Raw genomic sequence first — 18,971 nt, 5'->3', positions numbered from 1 at the left:
TATGCCATCCCACAAAGTATCTGCACAAGGCTTGACTCCCATTCTCTTTCAGTAACCTGCTGTAATCAGGAATATCGAACTACAGGTACATTTTCCACCAGTGGAAGGTATGTCTTATCCATGGATGGTTTGGTCCAAATCGGTAAGAATAACAGTCAGGCATTTACAGCAGACCACACTAAATAAAGAGTTATTCGCCTTAAATCTATTTCATTTTGTTAATTATGGTAAATATGCGGAGAAATACAAAATTGCAGTCGTTATGATACAAATGCAGTATAAGACCTGCATTAGTCCCGAATAGTACAAGCATGGCCCGACCAAGGCGATGCAGTCCATTACATCAGGCTTATTATCTGGAATATTGATTCTAAATCAAATTCCATCAGTCCCTCAGGTTAACCTAGAAGCAGGGTTTAACACTACGTTTAGTCTCCACTTATCAGCTCATGTGGAAGCCCACAGTAAATATGGCAGTTGACAATAGTGAAACACAAGCTTGGGTATGGTGCTGGATATTTATTGTGTTGTTTAACGCCTCACTCAGCAATATTCCAGCTATATGACGGTAATCGAGTCTGGACCAGACAAGCCAGTGATTGACGTCATGAGCATCGATCCACTCAATTGCGATCGATGACATGAATCAAGTCAGCGAGCCTGACCACCCGATCCCGTTAGTCGCTTCTTATGACAAGCATGGGTTGCTGAAGACCCATTCTACCTCGGGTGGACAACTCTGAACTAGACAAACCCTTGGACCGCTAAGTAAAAGATCTATCTTGAGTATACAATTTCTTGCTTTAAGGAATATTTATCCTGGTGTATTTTTCTCATGACAAAAACGCTTTTCCATACAGAAACATGTTTTTATTAAAATGTATGTCTTCTACAAGATTGTATTCAGCATGGTTTACAGAGATATCGGCATAAAAAACATAGCAAAATATGACTTGGTTTGGTTACAACTTGCACTAAATAAATAACACCAACACAACAATATACACATACCTCTCACAGCGAGAGAAACTACCCCTGGCTCATGTGGCCCTCTTCACTGTAACACCAGTGTAGGGGAACGCATCTACCCCAGGCAACGAGTGTACAACTGTAGGCGCAGTTTGACATCCATGAATTATTCTACTAAAAAAAAAAGACCACCCAATTTCTTTCATAATACTGGAGTTAATCTGTCATGGCCTGAAAGATTAACCATAGTAATATGCTTGAATTGAGTGGACCTTGGCCCACTTGCACAAAGCAATCTTAGCGCTAAGACTATTCTTTGCCTATGTTAAAGTATGGGAGTTACAATCATCTTAGCACTAAGATCGCTTTGTGAAAGTGGGCCCTGAACTGTTTTTAGTAGTTTATCATGTATGTACAAATGCTTAAGTAAATAATGGGTTGGAAATGTTGAAAGGTTTGTAGACTTAAACTTTTATGATAATGAAACTTCACTGATATGGACTAAAAAATATGACTAAGTATTTCTGAAAGATGAATTTTCATAATGCTTCCTATCAACATTGAACACCATTAGGTAGAATTAGGACGATTAATGCTGTCTAATGCATGAGGCGTTTGAGTGGCCAAAAGACATCCTTTATTTTTGTATTTATTATATAGTTTCCCTTAAGTGAAACAAAATCCTTATGCTACTTTCTCTCTACCTCTATGATTACCAGAGCAAGATGAAGAGAATAGGAGAAAATTCACAATAAACCAAATTTAAATATTTTTTCTCTTGTCAAATAACATGTTTATCTCATCTTGTGATCTATGAAGTTTTCACTCTCAGCTGAATCACGGATGTAAATGTCAGTTTTGTAGGTTACTTGATGAGACAGACATGTTATTTGACAAGTACAAATATAATCCCAAATAGGTAGAATGATCGTTTGTAATAACTTTCGATATTTGCACGTGTGTATCTTACTGATTTTTAATGCTGGTTGGTCAGAAAGAAGGCATAAGTTAGTTTTTCATTGTTGACAAAAGTATGATGTGATCGTCATCCACTGTTCATGACGTTAAAATTGTGTAAAATATGTCATCTGACCACGAGGCTGCAGTCAGTGAAGTTTATTTGAAGGATCATTATTTTATACGCTTTATCTTCATTTTCTCACGAAATTTTCTATGAGTAATATAGAGTAATAACCTACTCGAACAAGGGCCGGGACTCGCACCATTTCTCCACCTGGGACATATATTCCGTAATTCCTCTGAACTCACTAGTTATTCTCTCAATATCCTCTAGATCACAACCTCTGCAGCCATTCCATCAGTGAAAACAATCATAGTTCAAATATTACAACACACAGCTGGTCTCAAATTATGAAAAGTCAAAACGAAGATAAAAGTTAACAAAAATGTCTGGTATAGAAGAAAAGCACAGGTCCTTCAATAACTTGATAGTCGGGGAGGAAACGAGCTAGTCCACCAGTCCCATCACAATATCATCGAATCAAAAAAGCAGTCCTAAATAAGGAACTTAATAATCAATATATAACTCAACTCAACATATGCTAAGGACCATAATAGTCTTCTGTAGACAAATGTCCTTAGCAAATGTTGAGTAGTATATGAAAGAAGTTTGTATGAAAAACAAACCGATACATTTTTCTCCTTGTCTGTCCTATTTTTAGGTGATTCTCTTCAGGTCTGTTTGGGGTGTTAAGGTTGTGGCATCACTCTTTAAAATAGGGACCAGACAATCAGTACAAATTATAATTCTTCAAGCTAAAGCTGGGTAGAGCAGTATACGGCATATTTACACACATCATGAGTCTGTCAGTCCTGCATGGAATATTCTGTTTCTAACATACAGAGTTCTTCAAAAACAGAAACACAACAGAGATCATAACAAACAACATGAAATCATTTGGTTCTGGAAATAATTTTTCATGAAATGTAAGTGAATCTTGACGAGCGCCACATCAGCCATTGTCTCCTCTATTCACAAGATCGTGGGATAATGGCAACTCTGTATGACCTCATATCACTGGGAGTTTCTAAATGATAAAACATGAGTAATAAAATATTTCATCTTTTTTAAAGTGAGTTATCAAGTACAGCACCATCTAGGGCTGGAATGAGTCCAAATTTACTACCCCGGTACCCCCCCATAACCATATGAAAAGTCAGAAGGAGTGGGTGCATAGTCGGAAAGAAATGCGAACATTAGTGACTTGTAGTGTAACCATAGAGTTCCAGATAATTTTTGTCATTAAACAATATATCACGCGACTAACCACGGGTCCAGGTAGTCCTATGGGTACCCAGGTCCTACTCAGTACCCACTCGACCCGGGTACCCGAGTTACCGCCCTAGCACCGTCCCCAAATAGCTGTCTCAGAGCCGCGTTTCACAAAGTAATCTTAGTGTCATGATAAAGTCTAATGACGACTGAAGGCCAAAAATTGCTCTGAGCAATGAGCCCTGGACATTGTTAAATGCCAGACTGTTTTGCATAAAGTGACATGAAGACATTTCAGGGTTTTTTGTTCTTCCAAATATTATCTTAATAGTTGTCATGTAGGCAGTATTAGTCTCATTAGTCATACAGTTTCATATATTGTGTGCAAAACTGCTCTTTCCTGAACATGTAAGTTTGTGTTTGGCAGAATACAAACATTAGTGCTTTTCAGATATTTTTTGCCCACTTGAAATTATTTAAGGGTTGGTCAACTGTATAACAATAAAATAAAAGGGAAATAAGAGTAAAACATGTCCCAGCATAGCACTAAGCCAAACAGTACCTGTGTTGTCTCCTGGAACAACATCCATCAGGGAGGAGGGAGCACAGCCACTAACTCACAAAGCTAGCTTTCTGCCGAAGTATTTAGCTTGAACAAATGATAAAATAAATGAATGCTACAAAATCAACAACAATAATCACACACCAGTTAAAAAGTAAATATGCATAAAGCTTAGTCATGTTCTAAAGCCAGACAGTTTAGTTTTTGTTTTACAAGAGTCTAGCCTGACTTTAACAAGTGTTAAAAACAAGATATTTAGTGAACAGATTTCACTTTTTCAGTATTGTGGTCTTCATGACATTAATATTCATGTTAATTGAAAATATATTCTAAAGCGAAATAACACAAGAATATCTCATTATAAACATAATTATCTGAAGCTTCACACCATTATATAATTTTAACCCTTATTAGACTCCAGACAAAGCAAACTTCTGTTTCTTACGTTTTGCATTAGTCTAACAAATGTGTTAAAACATATTTAAAAATTGTCCTGCCCCGGTTATTACAGCCGTGTGCCTCGACAACAACCCCGAGTCTTGTGGTCCCGGAATCCCGTGATTCACAATGTCCACGTCACTGTGTGCTCATGCAAAAATCTAGTTAAACGTTTATAACACTACACCTCATGTATAAGTGTCAGTGTTGTATTCCCGTTGTTGGTTCCATGTACTGGTACATGATTAAACACTTGAGTGAGTGTGTACGGTTTTATGCCGCTTTTAGCAATATTCCAGCAATATCACGGCAGGGGACACCAGAAATGGGCTTCACACATTGTACCCATGTAGGGAATCGAACCCGGGTCTTCGGAGTGACGAGCTAACACTTTAACCACTAGGCTACCCGACCGCCCCCAGGAGTGACTTGATCAAGTTGAAACTCTGTATCTTCTGGTAGTTTAACACAGAACTATTCCCGGACATGAGCATCTTCCCACCCACCCACCCCTTATTGTAATGCCAAAGCCCTAAATGAAACTAATCCAGATTTTCCACTGGCTCAGGATCTCCCAACTGTTTCTATCAAAATCATATATTTTCAGAGACTAAGTGTTTTAGTCTAACACAAACCCTGCAAGCAAAGTTTTCTTTCATTTGGCTTCAGAGTTAGTAAAATATGTAATTATTTAAAAGGGAATTTGTTATGTGAAACCCTTGTTACATGTATACTTAAGCGTTTTTTAAAAATATATGTTTTTTACAAAGATATCACAATCATGTCATCCAATGAACACAAGACAAGAACATCAATATGAGCAAGTTATCCTGTAGACATATTGCAAAGAGTGCAAGAACAAAGACAAATGTAAGATTTATATCCAACTTGATATTGAACAGAGCAACTAGACATCAGCAACAACGGTCTATAGGGATTGTGTAGGGTGTGTGTGCACAACGATTCTCCTTAGGGACTGGTCATTCATATTAAGTGAGTGAGTGCGTGAGTTGGGTTTAACGCCGCTTTTAACAGTATTCCAGTTATATCGCGGCATGTCAGCTTAATGTGGGAGGAAAGCCTGAAGTAATGCAGGTCTCAGACGTTTACCACTTTGGTAAAACCCACGAGCATGGGTATGGTGCTAACAAACCTAGAAACTTGATTGGGCGACCCAGGATTCAAACCCACAATCATAGGGTTCTGGCGTGCACAAGGGGAGCAACTCTGTATAGCAAATTGTGGCGCCTTAGACGACTGGGCCACCTGTGCCCCCCATTCATATTAAGGTAGGGTGGGCGAGAAGAATTGGTCACAGGACTGCATGTAACATATTTTCATTCCACCACACCCCAATACCCACCCATATAGCTGATATATTTTGGTGCCCTCCCCTCTTTCATTGTGTCATAACTTCACCCACCCCTATAATAATTGCCAAGTCCCTAATCACACATTTGGCACTAGAAGTCATGGACTGCACGAAGCTGAAGTTTCTCATCACTACTCTGAAACAAGCCATGGCCAGACAAGATGCAGAAAACAGAATGAAAGAACGAGTCTAATGCAAGGAATGTTTTACAGTCACATCTTCAGCATTTACACATGGAAAAAATCTGGTGGTTTCAAAGAGAAAGGGACAAATTTCACCAAATGCATTACATCCTATGTTCATAACATAATGGGATGGACCAAGCCAGAGAAGTCATCACTCGTCATCACAATAGTATCTTAACTAGTCATTAGTATAACTAGTTGTCATGAAAACATTATAACTCGACAGGAAATCATTTTGTAAGCCTTGGAGTTGGAGAGAGGAGCAGCACTAACCACAAGGCGTTGAGCATAAAATGAGACAAACCTTTTCGTGTTGTTTTCTCATGAGCACCAAAATACCTTTAAAATGGATATGTCATGAAATATTGATTTTTATTTATTTAAAATCAACAAAATCATTCTCCAGTACAAATGGACATGAATATAAGGTTGGGAGGCCATAAAAGCAAGCAACATGGAAGTGGACAGCATGAAAGACTTCCTGTACTTGAGGAAATGAGACTGATGTGTGAGGGGTACCGTTATGTATGTGTGACCACATCGCAACCTTGTGAACAGCAGTTTCATGCAAATAACTGTACACCATAATACATGCATTAAATGTAATAGCAGTTCTAGTCTAGTTTCCATGGCAACATAAGGATGAAATGTATTTTTTAAGACTATTTGAACATATTACATCATCTACAATTCGCAATAAAACTAAATTCCTGGGACATACAAAATCTTAATTCACCGCGACAAGATAAAAACTCATGTGAAGTATTCTAATGTTCCCAGTACTGGTCAAACTCAAGGATATTGAAACCTTCCCTTTAGAAATCCTAATTGATCCAACATACCGTATCCACCATAAAAAGTGCCATCCACCCTCAAATTCTAAACTAATCTGTAAGTAATCGTTATCATATTATAAGCACCTAAAACTTACATGACATATTTTCTCGTGTATTTTTACTGAAGACAGTAACAAAGAAGGGGTATATTTCTGAAAACAAATTGACATAGTTGGGAAAGGTTTTTGTCATATTTCTAAGTGGCCAGTATATGTAATACTGTAATAATAACCAGGGCCTATCTCCGAACTAAACACTGACTGTGTTACACCATGACCTTGTTGTATATGAACACAACATTGTGTTACATTGTCTAGACCCTGGATATGAACACAACATTGTGTTACATTGTCTAGACCCTGGATATGAACACAACATTGTGTTACATTGTCTAGACCCTAGATATGAACTCAACATTGTGTTACATTGTCTAGACCCTGGATATGAACTCAACATTGTGTTACATTGTCTAGACCCTGGATATGAACTCAACATTGTGTTACATTGTCTAGACCCTGGATATGAACACAGCCTTGTGCTACATTGTCAAGCATCATATTGCATATGAAGACAACACTGTTACACCTTTTGAAAGATCCAGGCATAACATGCTATAAGCATCACACAGGTAAAGCACTAATACAACTATTATGCACTGGGGCACCTCTGTGCTGTCACTATATCGTTCCACTACCAAACAATGTGGTATTCTTTGCAGTTACCGAAACACAAAACATGGTAAAACAAAACTCATATATATCTGGGGACCGAGGTTAATTTTGCACCATCGTATTCACATCTAGGCCCCCTAATCTTCAAATCTACCAATGACAGAAAACCCCTTGACTTTCGAGCATAATTTCAAACACCGATCTTCATACCAAGCAAAGAGTTGTAAATATTCAGGAATATATACAATGACTAGGTTGATACGAGTATGATCAGCATGGCAAGTGTTTTGTCTCTGTCGATGAGGTCTTGAGGCTGTGAACGATAGCAGTATAACTAAAAATAAGAGCATCTAAGAGGAAAGTGTCAGCATGTTCAGCGATGTAATTTAAAGAGGGATCTATAGACAGCAAACACTGCCATAGAGTAAGAACGAAGGGGGGTAACTCTTGATGAACACACATCGCGCCAGTGATAGAAACCTATTTTCAGAAAATGACCAATGACCTAAGGACTAGCACCCCACATCTTGTTTCATATTTGTCTAAGTCAACCCTCATCCTTCTAATTAATTACATTGTATCGACGCATATATATGTCAACACACAAATGTCAAGGTACTTTATATAATATCTACAACCAACAATAATATAATTTTATAGAAGTTTGAGCTAGGTTGAACACTAAGTGAATATGTGATTGGACAGGATTTTGTGATACTACACAAGGTATCAGTAAATTATAAGACCTGAGATGACATTATTCTTATCTACAAGGTAAATAACACAAATTCAGTTTGAAGTCTTCAACCTTTTTTTTCTCCCAGAGAGAGGAGAATTCAATGATATTATAATAAATATATCTGTTTTCCATGACACTATAATAACTATACATTCTTGTAGTTTTCATCACACAAAAATGAAGAAACATTTGATCAAATATTAAGATAAAAAAAAAAAAGAAGTCTTGGTTCTCAGGCACAGCCCGCATCATCATAAAGTTCGCTGCACGTTTCATTTTTATTTCCATTTAAAATAAATAAAAAATCCTTAAATATTCTATATCGTACTGTCTTCCAGTATTTCACTCATCAAGGAATACATTTATGTAGGGAGGCCCTTTCCCAGGTTGTTTACTGATTACACAACTGTTTATTGGTTAAACACTAGTTTGAACACACCCCCAAAAAAAAGAAAAAAAAGACACCACACGTCTTGCACTGTATTTTCGTAAAACATTGCCTGAGAACCAATTCTTTTATTTTTTTAAGCCTAACATATCTGAAATTACTAGACAAAGAGTAAGTGCGATCTGACAGAGTTTCTTTACACAATGGACAATGTAAAGATGTAAGTATAGACAGCCGAGAAAGGGGGCCGACTGGCTGTTGCTAAAACACTTCGACAAAAAATGAAATGGCCAGCAGCAAGGTCAAGGTAAGCAGCACAAAGGTCAGAACATGTACACAACATGGAGCTATCACGCAGTATCACAAAACATGGAGAAATGAACTGAGGGATTCAGGCAACAAGACTTGAATGTTCAATGAAAGAAATTACAAGTGTAGTAGAAGCTTCGTACTACAAACAAAAAAAGATGTCAAATATCTTCAGAAAACATGCAACAAAGTATAGTTATTGCTTTCCAACTGAACTGAACTAACTGAACTAACACAACACTCATAACATAATATTGCTGTTGCTTCAAAGCATGTAAGCTGGTGACTATATGAAAATATATATACTTTCTAGACGTTAACTAGTTCACTGTAACTATGGTTACTGGAGAACAATGTCTTTATGTTCTACTACCAAACAATGTCCCTATAGAACAGTGGTATTAAAGATGTAGGCTGGTGTGTTGTGTCCAACGTTTCCTGAGAGGTATGTTTTCAAAATTTTGAAAGGAAAATTACCTGGTTGCTGTGAATGATTTTGATCAAGGCACATTTATGACCCAGCATGATAACAACATGCCCTGCTACTGACGCAATAAAAATGATAATTACCCACCATGTCAGTGTAGAGGCCATAAAATTTCCGAGTCCCATGATGGGATTCAAACCACGGACCTTCTAATCGGACGTCGAACGCCTAGTCCACATGACCAAAGAGGTTCACCCCGTCAGCAAGCTGACAAGGTAAGGATGTCATCTGTGGGATGACTCCACGCCCTGCTACATCAGCATCATTAATAATACTTCACTTTCATGGATATTTTTTTCAGGTACATTTTTCATCTTCAAGGAAACATCATAATACGCTCATGGAGAAAAATGTGCACATCAACGTATTTCAGTTTTAAGCATGAAGTGATGGTCAATTGTCATTAAATACTATGAGGTCATACCCCGCGTTCAAGGTTATTGCACTTACATAGTGACGTGCATGCATGTGTGTGTGTGGCTGCTTGTGCTAGTCCGGACTAATGCCTGACTGAGAGATACCATGTTGTAGTTTAACATGAATACCTCACTTAGACACAGCATACTGACTCCGAGCCGACCAGTCCTTGTTTCAGCCCCTTAATGCCAAGTGCGAGGCAGGGTAACAACAAGTACCATCTTTTAACGTCATTTGGTATGACGCGGCCGGGGATCGAACCCCCGACCTTCCATAGCAACAGAACACTGTGATGAGCCGAGAAATATGAGAGGGTAGTGGGCGGATTCGGCACTTTACACATTTCAATTATTATTATTATTATTATTGTTGATGATAGGTTGATTGGAACCAAAACACGAGAGAGTTGTGCCGGAATGGCAAGAACACACCAGCAGCCATCCTTAAGAAGCAATGTCAAAGTAGAACACTGTTGTACAGTAGAACATAAAGTAGAACACTGTTGTACAGTAGAACATAAAGTAGAACACTGTTGTACAGTAGAACATAAACTAGAACAATGTTGACACAGTAGAACACTACCATCTCTGCTATAAAACCAAAGTGCTATCTAAAGCTCTGTGATAATGCCATTTCTTACCAGTCAACAGTCTCAGGCACTTCAGGAAATATACTGTTAACACAGTCACAGTGTCAGTTAGTAGGGAACATGAGAAGACTTGTTCTGTTAGTGTTTAATGGCAACTATTGTTGTTATGGTGATTGCTGTATCGGAAACAGTGAATACACCCCATATCACAGTCATCACTCTTTGGTGCTATATCTCGACAGCAGTTAAGGTAGTCAACTTTAGAGTTAATGTAAACGACATGAAAAAACTTTTGTGAAAAAGCATATTCTTGCGATCTTTTCACAGTATGTGACATATTGCTCCGAAACAGAACACATTGACATAGCAAATGACACAAGCGAAGTTACACGAACAAAATGTCATCCAACTTGAAACTGTCTGCCCCATATGTACTTGTTGGACTCTGAAACATTGGATCTTACATACTTGACCACATTAGTGTGAGTGAGTGAGTTGGGTTTAACACCACTTTGAACGGTATTCCAGTTATATTGCGGTGTGTCAGCTTAATGTGGGAGGAAAGCCCGAAGTGATGCAGGTCTCAGACGTTTACCACTTCGGTGAAACCAACGAGCATGGGTATGGTGATGACAAACCTAGAAACATAATTGGGGCAAACCGGGATTCGAACCCACAATAATAGGTTTCTGGCATGCCCAAGGGACGCAACTCTGCACAATGAATCGCGGCGCCTAAGACAACTTGGCCACCCGTGGCCCCTGACCACATTAGTGCCATGCTCCGACTGTGTCTTGGTCAGGCCTCGGTGGCTGACACACACCTTATTTTAGGCTAAGGGGTTGAGATGGTTTTTAAAAAATATTCCGTTCCTGAAATTCTAAAAGAATTTTTGCTCCATATGTTTTACATCACGGGTGAGCCAAGACAGTAGAGTATCGCTACTACACCATATTATTGAGATTGCTCCCGGATGAAATAATTACATTGTTTTATATAAGGAGTTTAAGGGTTAGATCTAATGAGGTTTGACTCATCAAGAGGTTAATCTAGGATTTCAATCAACTGCCCGTGGCAGGCAAAGGGGAAAAGGCATTGTTAAAATTGAGATATTTTTAAGCTCTTATTTTCTTAAATTTTAGCAATGCATTGAATCCAATAATGTAAAGCATCTTCCTCTGTATCAGCATACAAGTCACACAAGAGATATAGCACTAGTCATAATTATGCTAACCTGAATTATATTTAATTCCAAGTTGGGAAATTTAACCTTAATTCAACTACTTATTTGAAGTAGGCCGGGTTGGACATCTGAAACGCCTGGATGTTGTCTGACAAAGTATACCATTGGAGAAAAAATTATTTTCTCAATCGCATTTCAATGTTATTGTTAAAAAAATCAAACTGAATATGGAACATGGCGAACTAACGGATCAAAGACCATCGGCTCTTGCATATGCAGCAGACAGTAACAGATATAAACATCGTCAACACTTCACGGTTCTGCATACATACGTTCCTCCATCACCTTCAAAAACAATGGCCGCTTTGAACTGTAGTTGCTATTTTTAACCATTAATCAAGCCATGATCTGGCTCCAATGATAGGAAAACCAATGCCCTGACCAATGAGAGCTCAGATAACAACGGCAATATTTCTCATGAAACAAGCACTACAGCCATGCAGCCATGAACTGTGTCAACAGCATTAGAAACTAACAGTTTCAGTACCCAAGTCCTTATAATGTTAACATAAAGCAAACCCCTTAAAAATGGCAAATTTCTACTAGTCCTTATGATACCCTAACTCCTGGGCACTTTGGCAAGGACAATAAGACTAGTGCCAATTTCTAACGCTGGTGTCAATATCAGGTGACGGTTCTCACAAAATTCAGTGTACAAAGAGCTTGTTTGACTTCAATGGGTTACAGTGACACAAGTCTCTATTTCATTGCTCAACGTGAACTAGACCCACATCTCTACTACCCTGCATTTCGGCATCCATGGGTATTGAAGCATCCACGATGAGAGAACATACGCTGACATGAAAAAATCACAGAACACCCTCATACAGAGATGGATTTCAGTTATAAAATAAGACAGTTGTAAAAAATATCCACATTGTAAAATGCCATCTTCCTAGCTTGTTCCCCGGTATATACAAAGTCTGAAGTGTTAAAATGCCATCTGGATGGGGATGAGGTCTTCACAATGGCAGCGATATCGTTGCTTGAAGGTCAATGCATGAAGTTACCAATCTGGCGAGAAGGGAGACAATTCAAATGGGGAGTTTTGTCACCAGAGGGCAGTGGTTCCATCTTTACCAACTATCAGCTGAAGACCTTGTGAAGCTGAAAGTGGGAAAAACAAGGGGTTGAGTTTGGGCCACATCTACTCTGAACAGTAGTGATGCAGGTCCTAGACGCTTACCGCATCAATGAACTTCACATGCATGGTGCTGACACACCTTGAGACGTAATGTTTTTGATTGTTTGTTTTTTGTTTAATGCCGCACTCAGCAATATTCCAGCTATATGACGGCGGTCTGTAAATAATCGAGTCTGGACCAGACAATCCAGTGATTTACATCATGTACATCGATCCACGCAACTGGGATACGATGACATGCATCAACCAAGTCAGCGAGCCTGACCACCCGATCCCGTTAGCCGCCTTTTTCGACAAGCATAGTCGCCTTTTACGGCAAGCATGGGTTGCTGAAGACCTATTCTACCCCGGATCTTCACGGGTCTTGAGACGTAATGAGGGAGAATCTTGGATTTGAATCCACCATGATACGTCTCCGGTACAAATGAGGGAAGCAACTCTGCACAGTGAATTGTAGGCCTTAGACAACTGGGTACCCCTTCATGGTGCCCCTTCCTAAGTCAGTGAGTAGGGCTGTACACCACTTTAACCATCATTCCGGCAATATCATAATACCACCAGAACAACATTTCACACACTGCTAGCGTTGAACGTTTACCAAATCAGTACTCAAACACGAAGTGTGTACAAAGTGAGTTTGGTACATCTCACCAATAAATATTCCAGCTATATGACAGCCTCGAGTCTGGACCAGACAATCCAGTGATTAATATCATGAGCATCGATCTATATACGATGTGTACGATGACATCCACCAAGTCACCCAGCTTGACTTCACACTTAACTCAGCTGCCTCTTACGACAAGCAATTCTGATTCGGAAGTTACGCCCTGCTGCTGGCGTGGATCTCTTACGTAACGAAACAAAAACTGCCTGGATATCCTACATTCTTCATCCTTTTCCACCGGTCCGAGATCTGTCCCCTCGAGAAGTTCATCCACCAGCGCTTCGGCATTCACTCGCGTCTGGTCAACCCGCAGCTCCTTCCCAGACTCCTCTAGTTTCTGTACGGACCAATCAGAGATGAGACTTAGATACTGTTTGATGACAACAGATTTTAAAAAAAACCATTTTTTACCTTTATTCTGATGTGACATTTATAGCATTACACAAATGGAGTTTAATGTTGTGACTAGATTACTGGATTACCATGCCAGACAGGGTAACAACAAGTACCATCTTTAAACCTATGTTGGTATGACGCGGCCAGGGATAGAACCCCAAACCTTCCGCTCTCTGGGTGGACGCTCTACTACAAGATCACAGAGGCGGTGTTACTCAAGGCATGAATAACCCTAATATTAACACTGAATCTAGAAGTTTTATCTTTTTAATTGTAAAGAGTGAGTGAGTGAGTGAGTTGGGTTTAACGTCGCTGTTAACAGTATAACAGTTATATCGCGGCGTGTCAGCTTAATGTTGGAGGAAAGTCCAAAGTGATGCAGGTCTCAGACGTTTACCACTTCGGTGAAACCCACGAGCACGGGTATGGTGCTGACAAACCTAGAAACATGATCGGGGCGAACCTGGATTCAAACCCACAATCACAGGTTTGGGGAGTGCCCAAGGGAAACAACTCTGCACAGCAAATCGCTGTACCTTAGACAACTGGGCCACTCATGCCCCCGAATTAGAAAGAATCAATAATTCATTATAAACTTTCTAATCTGTAACTAAGTCGCAATCTAAACATATGGTAGAAATATTTGGATATTTGTCCGTTTAGAATTATAGAGCCCTCAACACATTTACAAATCAGTAGATGAATTGATAAGAATAATCTAAATACTTTCTTCAAATGGCATGAAAAAGAAGATTCATCATTTACAGCTTTGAACTAATGCATGAAATAAATATACTAAATTCAAAAAAGAAAATATTGTGCTTTAAAGAAACAGTGAAAAACATCTTCTATGAGACAAAAGAGTGTAAAAATAACGTAATGTAGCTGCGTATATCAAGCACTCAACAAACATATACTCCAGAGCTAAACTGGTGCAGAAATTTTAACAAGTCATCTGACAGAAAACATATGAAGCAAACATTCCCTTTTCTTCAGAACTGACCATATAAATATGAGTGCTATATTATCTTGATCTGCAAACTTAAGACTTGTTCAGCAAGTGTTAGGGAATAAGCAATATGGAAACTTTGAAGCAATTAGCACATATTTAAGTCAGTATCAGTGGTCGATAGTGGGAGCACCACATCATGAGGGCTGCAATTTATGATGATGCGGAGGCTATACATGGTCATTAACATTGAGTATAGGTAGCTACAACAAAGCCAAAATAATAGGGTGATATAGGGTTAATATTACTATATGAGGCTAAAGGACACTGTACTGTGACCATCAGAAACATAATTTGGTTACCTAGCTGCCAAAACTAAGGTAGTCTAGAATAGTCCCAATACCAATTAGTAAGGTAGAATTTTCTAGGATTACTGGTATACAAAAAATACATGAATTTAACTAAAGGTCAGTAGTATGCAATAATAGTCAAATGTTACAAATAGGGAATTAATAGTTAAAAGTTAAATTAAAGGTCAAAATTTGCATATGAATAATGGGTTTGTTGGTTTGGTTGTTTGTTTGTTTGTTGTTTCACTCCTCAGCAATATTCCAGCCGTACAACAGAAGCCATTAAATAATCAAGTCTGGACCAGAAAATCCAGGGATTGATATCGGAGCAGCAATCCACATTTGGATTATGATGGCACACAATCGAGTTTAATCATTCATTTGCAAATAATGACTGTTATTAGTACCATTTAATACTTTTTTAAAAATATTTGACTCTTACTGTGTTCATAGTAACATATAATACTTTATTGGTAACATTTGACAATTATTGCGTACTGGTGACCTTTATTTCAATAGATGTATTGTTTGGCTAAATGGCCGCCATATACTGGTCTTCTGTTTTACTGGTCTCAGTGCAACACGCTTATGTTAATTACTGACCATTATTACTGTGATTATAAATATATATATGGCCTGTTACCATGGTTACATAGAAAAAAGAGTGCTATATACATATAGAGAGAGTGTCACATCAGATTAAGCAGAACAATAAATAGAGACGCCCATGATCAACAACACCGAGAAGCAAAGTATAAAACCTCCACCAGAGGGTGAGGACCCTGAAGGTCACATCCCATAACCCCCATCCCCTTGCTGACTCCCATGTCATAACTCCCCACCCTGACTGTGACCCCCAATATCATGACCCCTATATCATGACCCCACCCCATTGTGACCCCCTATATCATGATCCCATCCCACTGCGACCCCCCAATATCATGACCCCCTATATCATGACCCTACACCATTGCGACCCCCTATATCATGATCCCATCCCACTGCGACCCCCCCAATATCATGATCCCCTATATCATGACCCCATCCCATTGTGACCACCTGTATCACGATCCCATATCACGATCCCATCCCACTGCAACCCCCCGATACCATGACCCCCTATATCATGACCCAACCCCATTGCAACCCCAAATATCATGACCCCATCCCATTGCAACCCCATATATCAAGATCCCATCCCATTGTGACCCCCAATATCATGACCCCCTCTGTCATGACCCCACCCTATTGCAACCCCGTATATCAAGATCCCATCCCACTGCGACCCCCCAATATCATGACCCCCACCCTATTGTGACCGCTTATATCATGATCCCATCCCACTGCGACCCCCCGATACCATGACCCAAACTGATGTTGACCCCCAATACCATGACCCCACCCGATGGTGACCCCCAATACCATGACCCCACCCGATGGTGACACCTAACCATGACCACACCCGATGGTGACCCCCAATACCATGACCCCACCCGATGGTGACCCCCAATACCATGACCCCACCCGATGGTGACCCCAACCCATTCCAGGTGTAAGTAGCACAGAGAGAGAAGAAAGTGGTATTACATGCTGACTCACTCTCCGCCGCTCCGCTTTCCACTCTAGCGATGACCCCGTGCTCGGAGTTCTGAAACAGTCAAACATCACAATCATACACATAGTCGGATATGCCCAACTCAGTCACAATATAGTAGTAATCAATCACCACTATGCCCTAATCATGCCGAGTATTAACAAAGATTAATGTACACAACCCAGGTAATTCTGTGTAAATGTGTTCCTCGTTTCGTACAGTTTACAGTCAAGTTCATTACCACTGTGGACTGTGTTAGGTACTATGTTTTCTTCTATAGTAATTTATTTCCCTATTAACTCACTCAATATAAGCCCCACATTTTTTGTCAACTGTACAGATCAAATTTATGACTGCACTAATTCAAGCTATTCCTTCATCAATGAACACATATATGTCAAAAAAAGGATATAAAGGCCAGGCTTTTTTTTATTTTTAAGATTACGGATTTTTCAGTACAGGGTTGGAGGAAGGAAAAGAAAAAAAGAAAAAAAAAGAAAAAAAAAAGAAGCCAGATGCATTTTTTTTAATGCAGAATGCCTCTCGCATACTTTATGAACATATTCTGTGCTCAAAAGATCGCCATTTGTGACGATAAAGCCCACTGTAACAATAAACATTCTACCACTTACGAACATGGACAATTGTCAAGGGAGGCTATTCATGTTTGGCTTTGATTATGTATCTCTTTTCTAGTTTACAACGGTAAATTCATATGTTTTTTATTAAAAGGTGATGATAACAAATAAAATAACTGACTACGTGGCTATCGGCTGGGGGAAAAATATGGAAATCTGTTATATATTTTTCACATTTTCTAAAAAATTAGAGTCGGTGGGTCCGTAATCCGAAAAACATAAAACGCCTGGCCTAACAAAGATATTGCAACATCTTGAAACAATTCATTGAAAACTTTGATATAATTATATTCAAGCTATATGACAGCCGTCTGTAAATAATGGAACTTGTCCAGACAATCCAGTGACTTATATTATGAGCCATGCCATCAGGGTACGATGACAATCATCGAAGTTACCGAGTCTGACCCCCTGATCCATTTGGTCGCCTCTTACAACCAGCATAGGCTGCAAGGGGTACTTCATTATGAATTCAAGATGACTCAACGACTCATCACCAATAAACAAGCCACATTCCATACATACGGCAACACAGTAACAACAGGCCTGCCATTTGTTTACTTTACTGTGCATTATTTACATTACTTTACTCCATACCAAGTAAACCTTCGACTATTGTCATGCTCCAACTTGGCAATGCATTCCTTTAATAAGGTTATTCATGTCTTTGATACTTCATGACATATGAAAAATCATGTTAAACAGTTGCCATGGAAACCGAGCATGCATCATCTTCTCCCACAATGCAAGTGCATTCCGATGATGGAGATGTTTTTGTATGAACAAGTTACAGGTCAGTGCACTGGCGTGATGATGTTTTGGCTGCCCTTATCTTCAATGAGCTGTATACCCCCTTCATATGATGGGAGCATAGAAGACAGCAATCAGTGTACTTCCCTAAGAACCAGTTCTGGGCCTACATTAAACTCCATGTCATGTCAGTCCTGTGAGTGAGTGAGTTGTGTTTAACACCACTTAACAGTATTTCAGTTATATCACGGCGTGTCAGCTTGATGTTAAAGGAAAGCCTGCAATGATGTCGGTCTAGGATGTTTACCACTATGGGTATGGTGCTGACAAACCTAGAAACATAATCAGGGTGAACTGGAACTTGAAACCATGATCATAGATTCCTAGCATGCCTAAGGGACACAACTCTGCACAGTGAACAAAGGCGCCTTAGTGATGCAGGTCCTAGATGTTTACCACTTGGCGAAACCCATGAGCTGACAAATCCAGAAACATTATCGGTTGAATCTGGAATTCGAACCTACAGTCCCAGTATATTATATCAGGATACATCTGTCAATACAGTGAGTGAGGTTTCAGCAATATTTCAGCAAATATCACAGCGGGGGACACCACAAATTGGCTTCACACATTGTACCCTTGTCGGGAATCAAAACCAGGCCTTGACTCTGACGAGTGAACGCCATACTACCATACCAAAGCCATGTTTTACAAACATCAAATGCCATCTTGTCAACAGATTTTTAATGTTACCATGGATACCCTGAGGTGAGTTACAATGTTTGTTTGTTTATTGTTTAAAGCCCCACTCAGCAATGTTCCATCTTTATGACAGTACTATGAAACTATTCAATGCTGAGTAGCTTACCTGTCATATCTATTGCTATAAATACTGGTACTACCCTTGTCTAGGATGAAGGACAACGTTAATCAGGATATGAAAAATGAAAGTCTAACTAGGAGGGGTGTGATGTAAGCAAGCAATCAATAGAACACAATGCCCTATTTAACATGGTTGAATAATTGTTCTTTTGGTTATTTTCTT

At 39.3% G+C, this 18,971-nt stretch overlaps 1 protein-coding gene across 7 annotated transcripts in view; it reads right to left on the bottom strand.

Moving 5' to 3' along the window:
* Positions 1-4,718: 4,718 nt before the first annotated feature.
* Positions 4,719-18,971, bottom strand: part of LOC139459552 (early estrogen-induced gene 1 protein-like) — a 63,508-nt gene continuing 49,255 nt past the window's right edge. For 4 of the 7 annotated variants that reach the window (XM_071241088.1, XM_071241090.1, XM_071241091.1 and 1 more), the window contains 3 exons: positions 16,532-16,592; positions 13,469-13,586; positions 4,719-12,545 (listed from right to left, as the gene is read on the bottom strand). In XM_071241088.1, the coding sequence (XP_071097189.1) occupies positions 12,490-12,545; positions 13,469-13,586; positions 16,532-16,592 (235 nt within the window). In that variant the 3' untranslated portion in view covers positions 4,719-12,489. The remainder of the gene's footprint in view (positions 12,546-13,468; positions 13,587-16,531; positions 16,593-18,971) is intronic. The other 3 variants (XM_071241089.1, XM_071241092.1, XM_071241094.1) reach the window with 1 other exon arrangement.

Source organism: Haliotis cracherodii, unplaced genomic scaffold, assembly GCF_022045235.1.
Source record: "Haliotis cracherodii isolate W230 unplaced genomic scaffold, xgHalCrac1.p SCAF_13, whole genome shotgun sequence".
Lineage (NCBI taxonomy): Eukaryota > Metazoa > Mollusca > Gastropoda > Lepetellida > Haliotidae > Haliotis > Haliotis cracherodii.
This window is presented reverse-complemented; position numbering and strand designations above follow the sequence as displayed.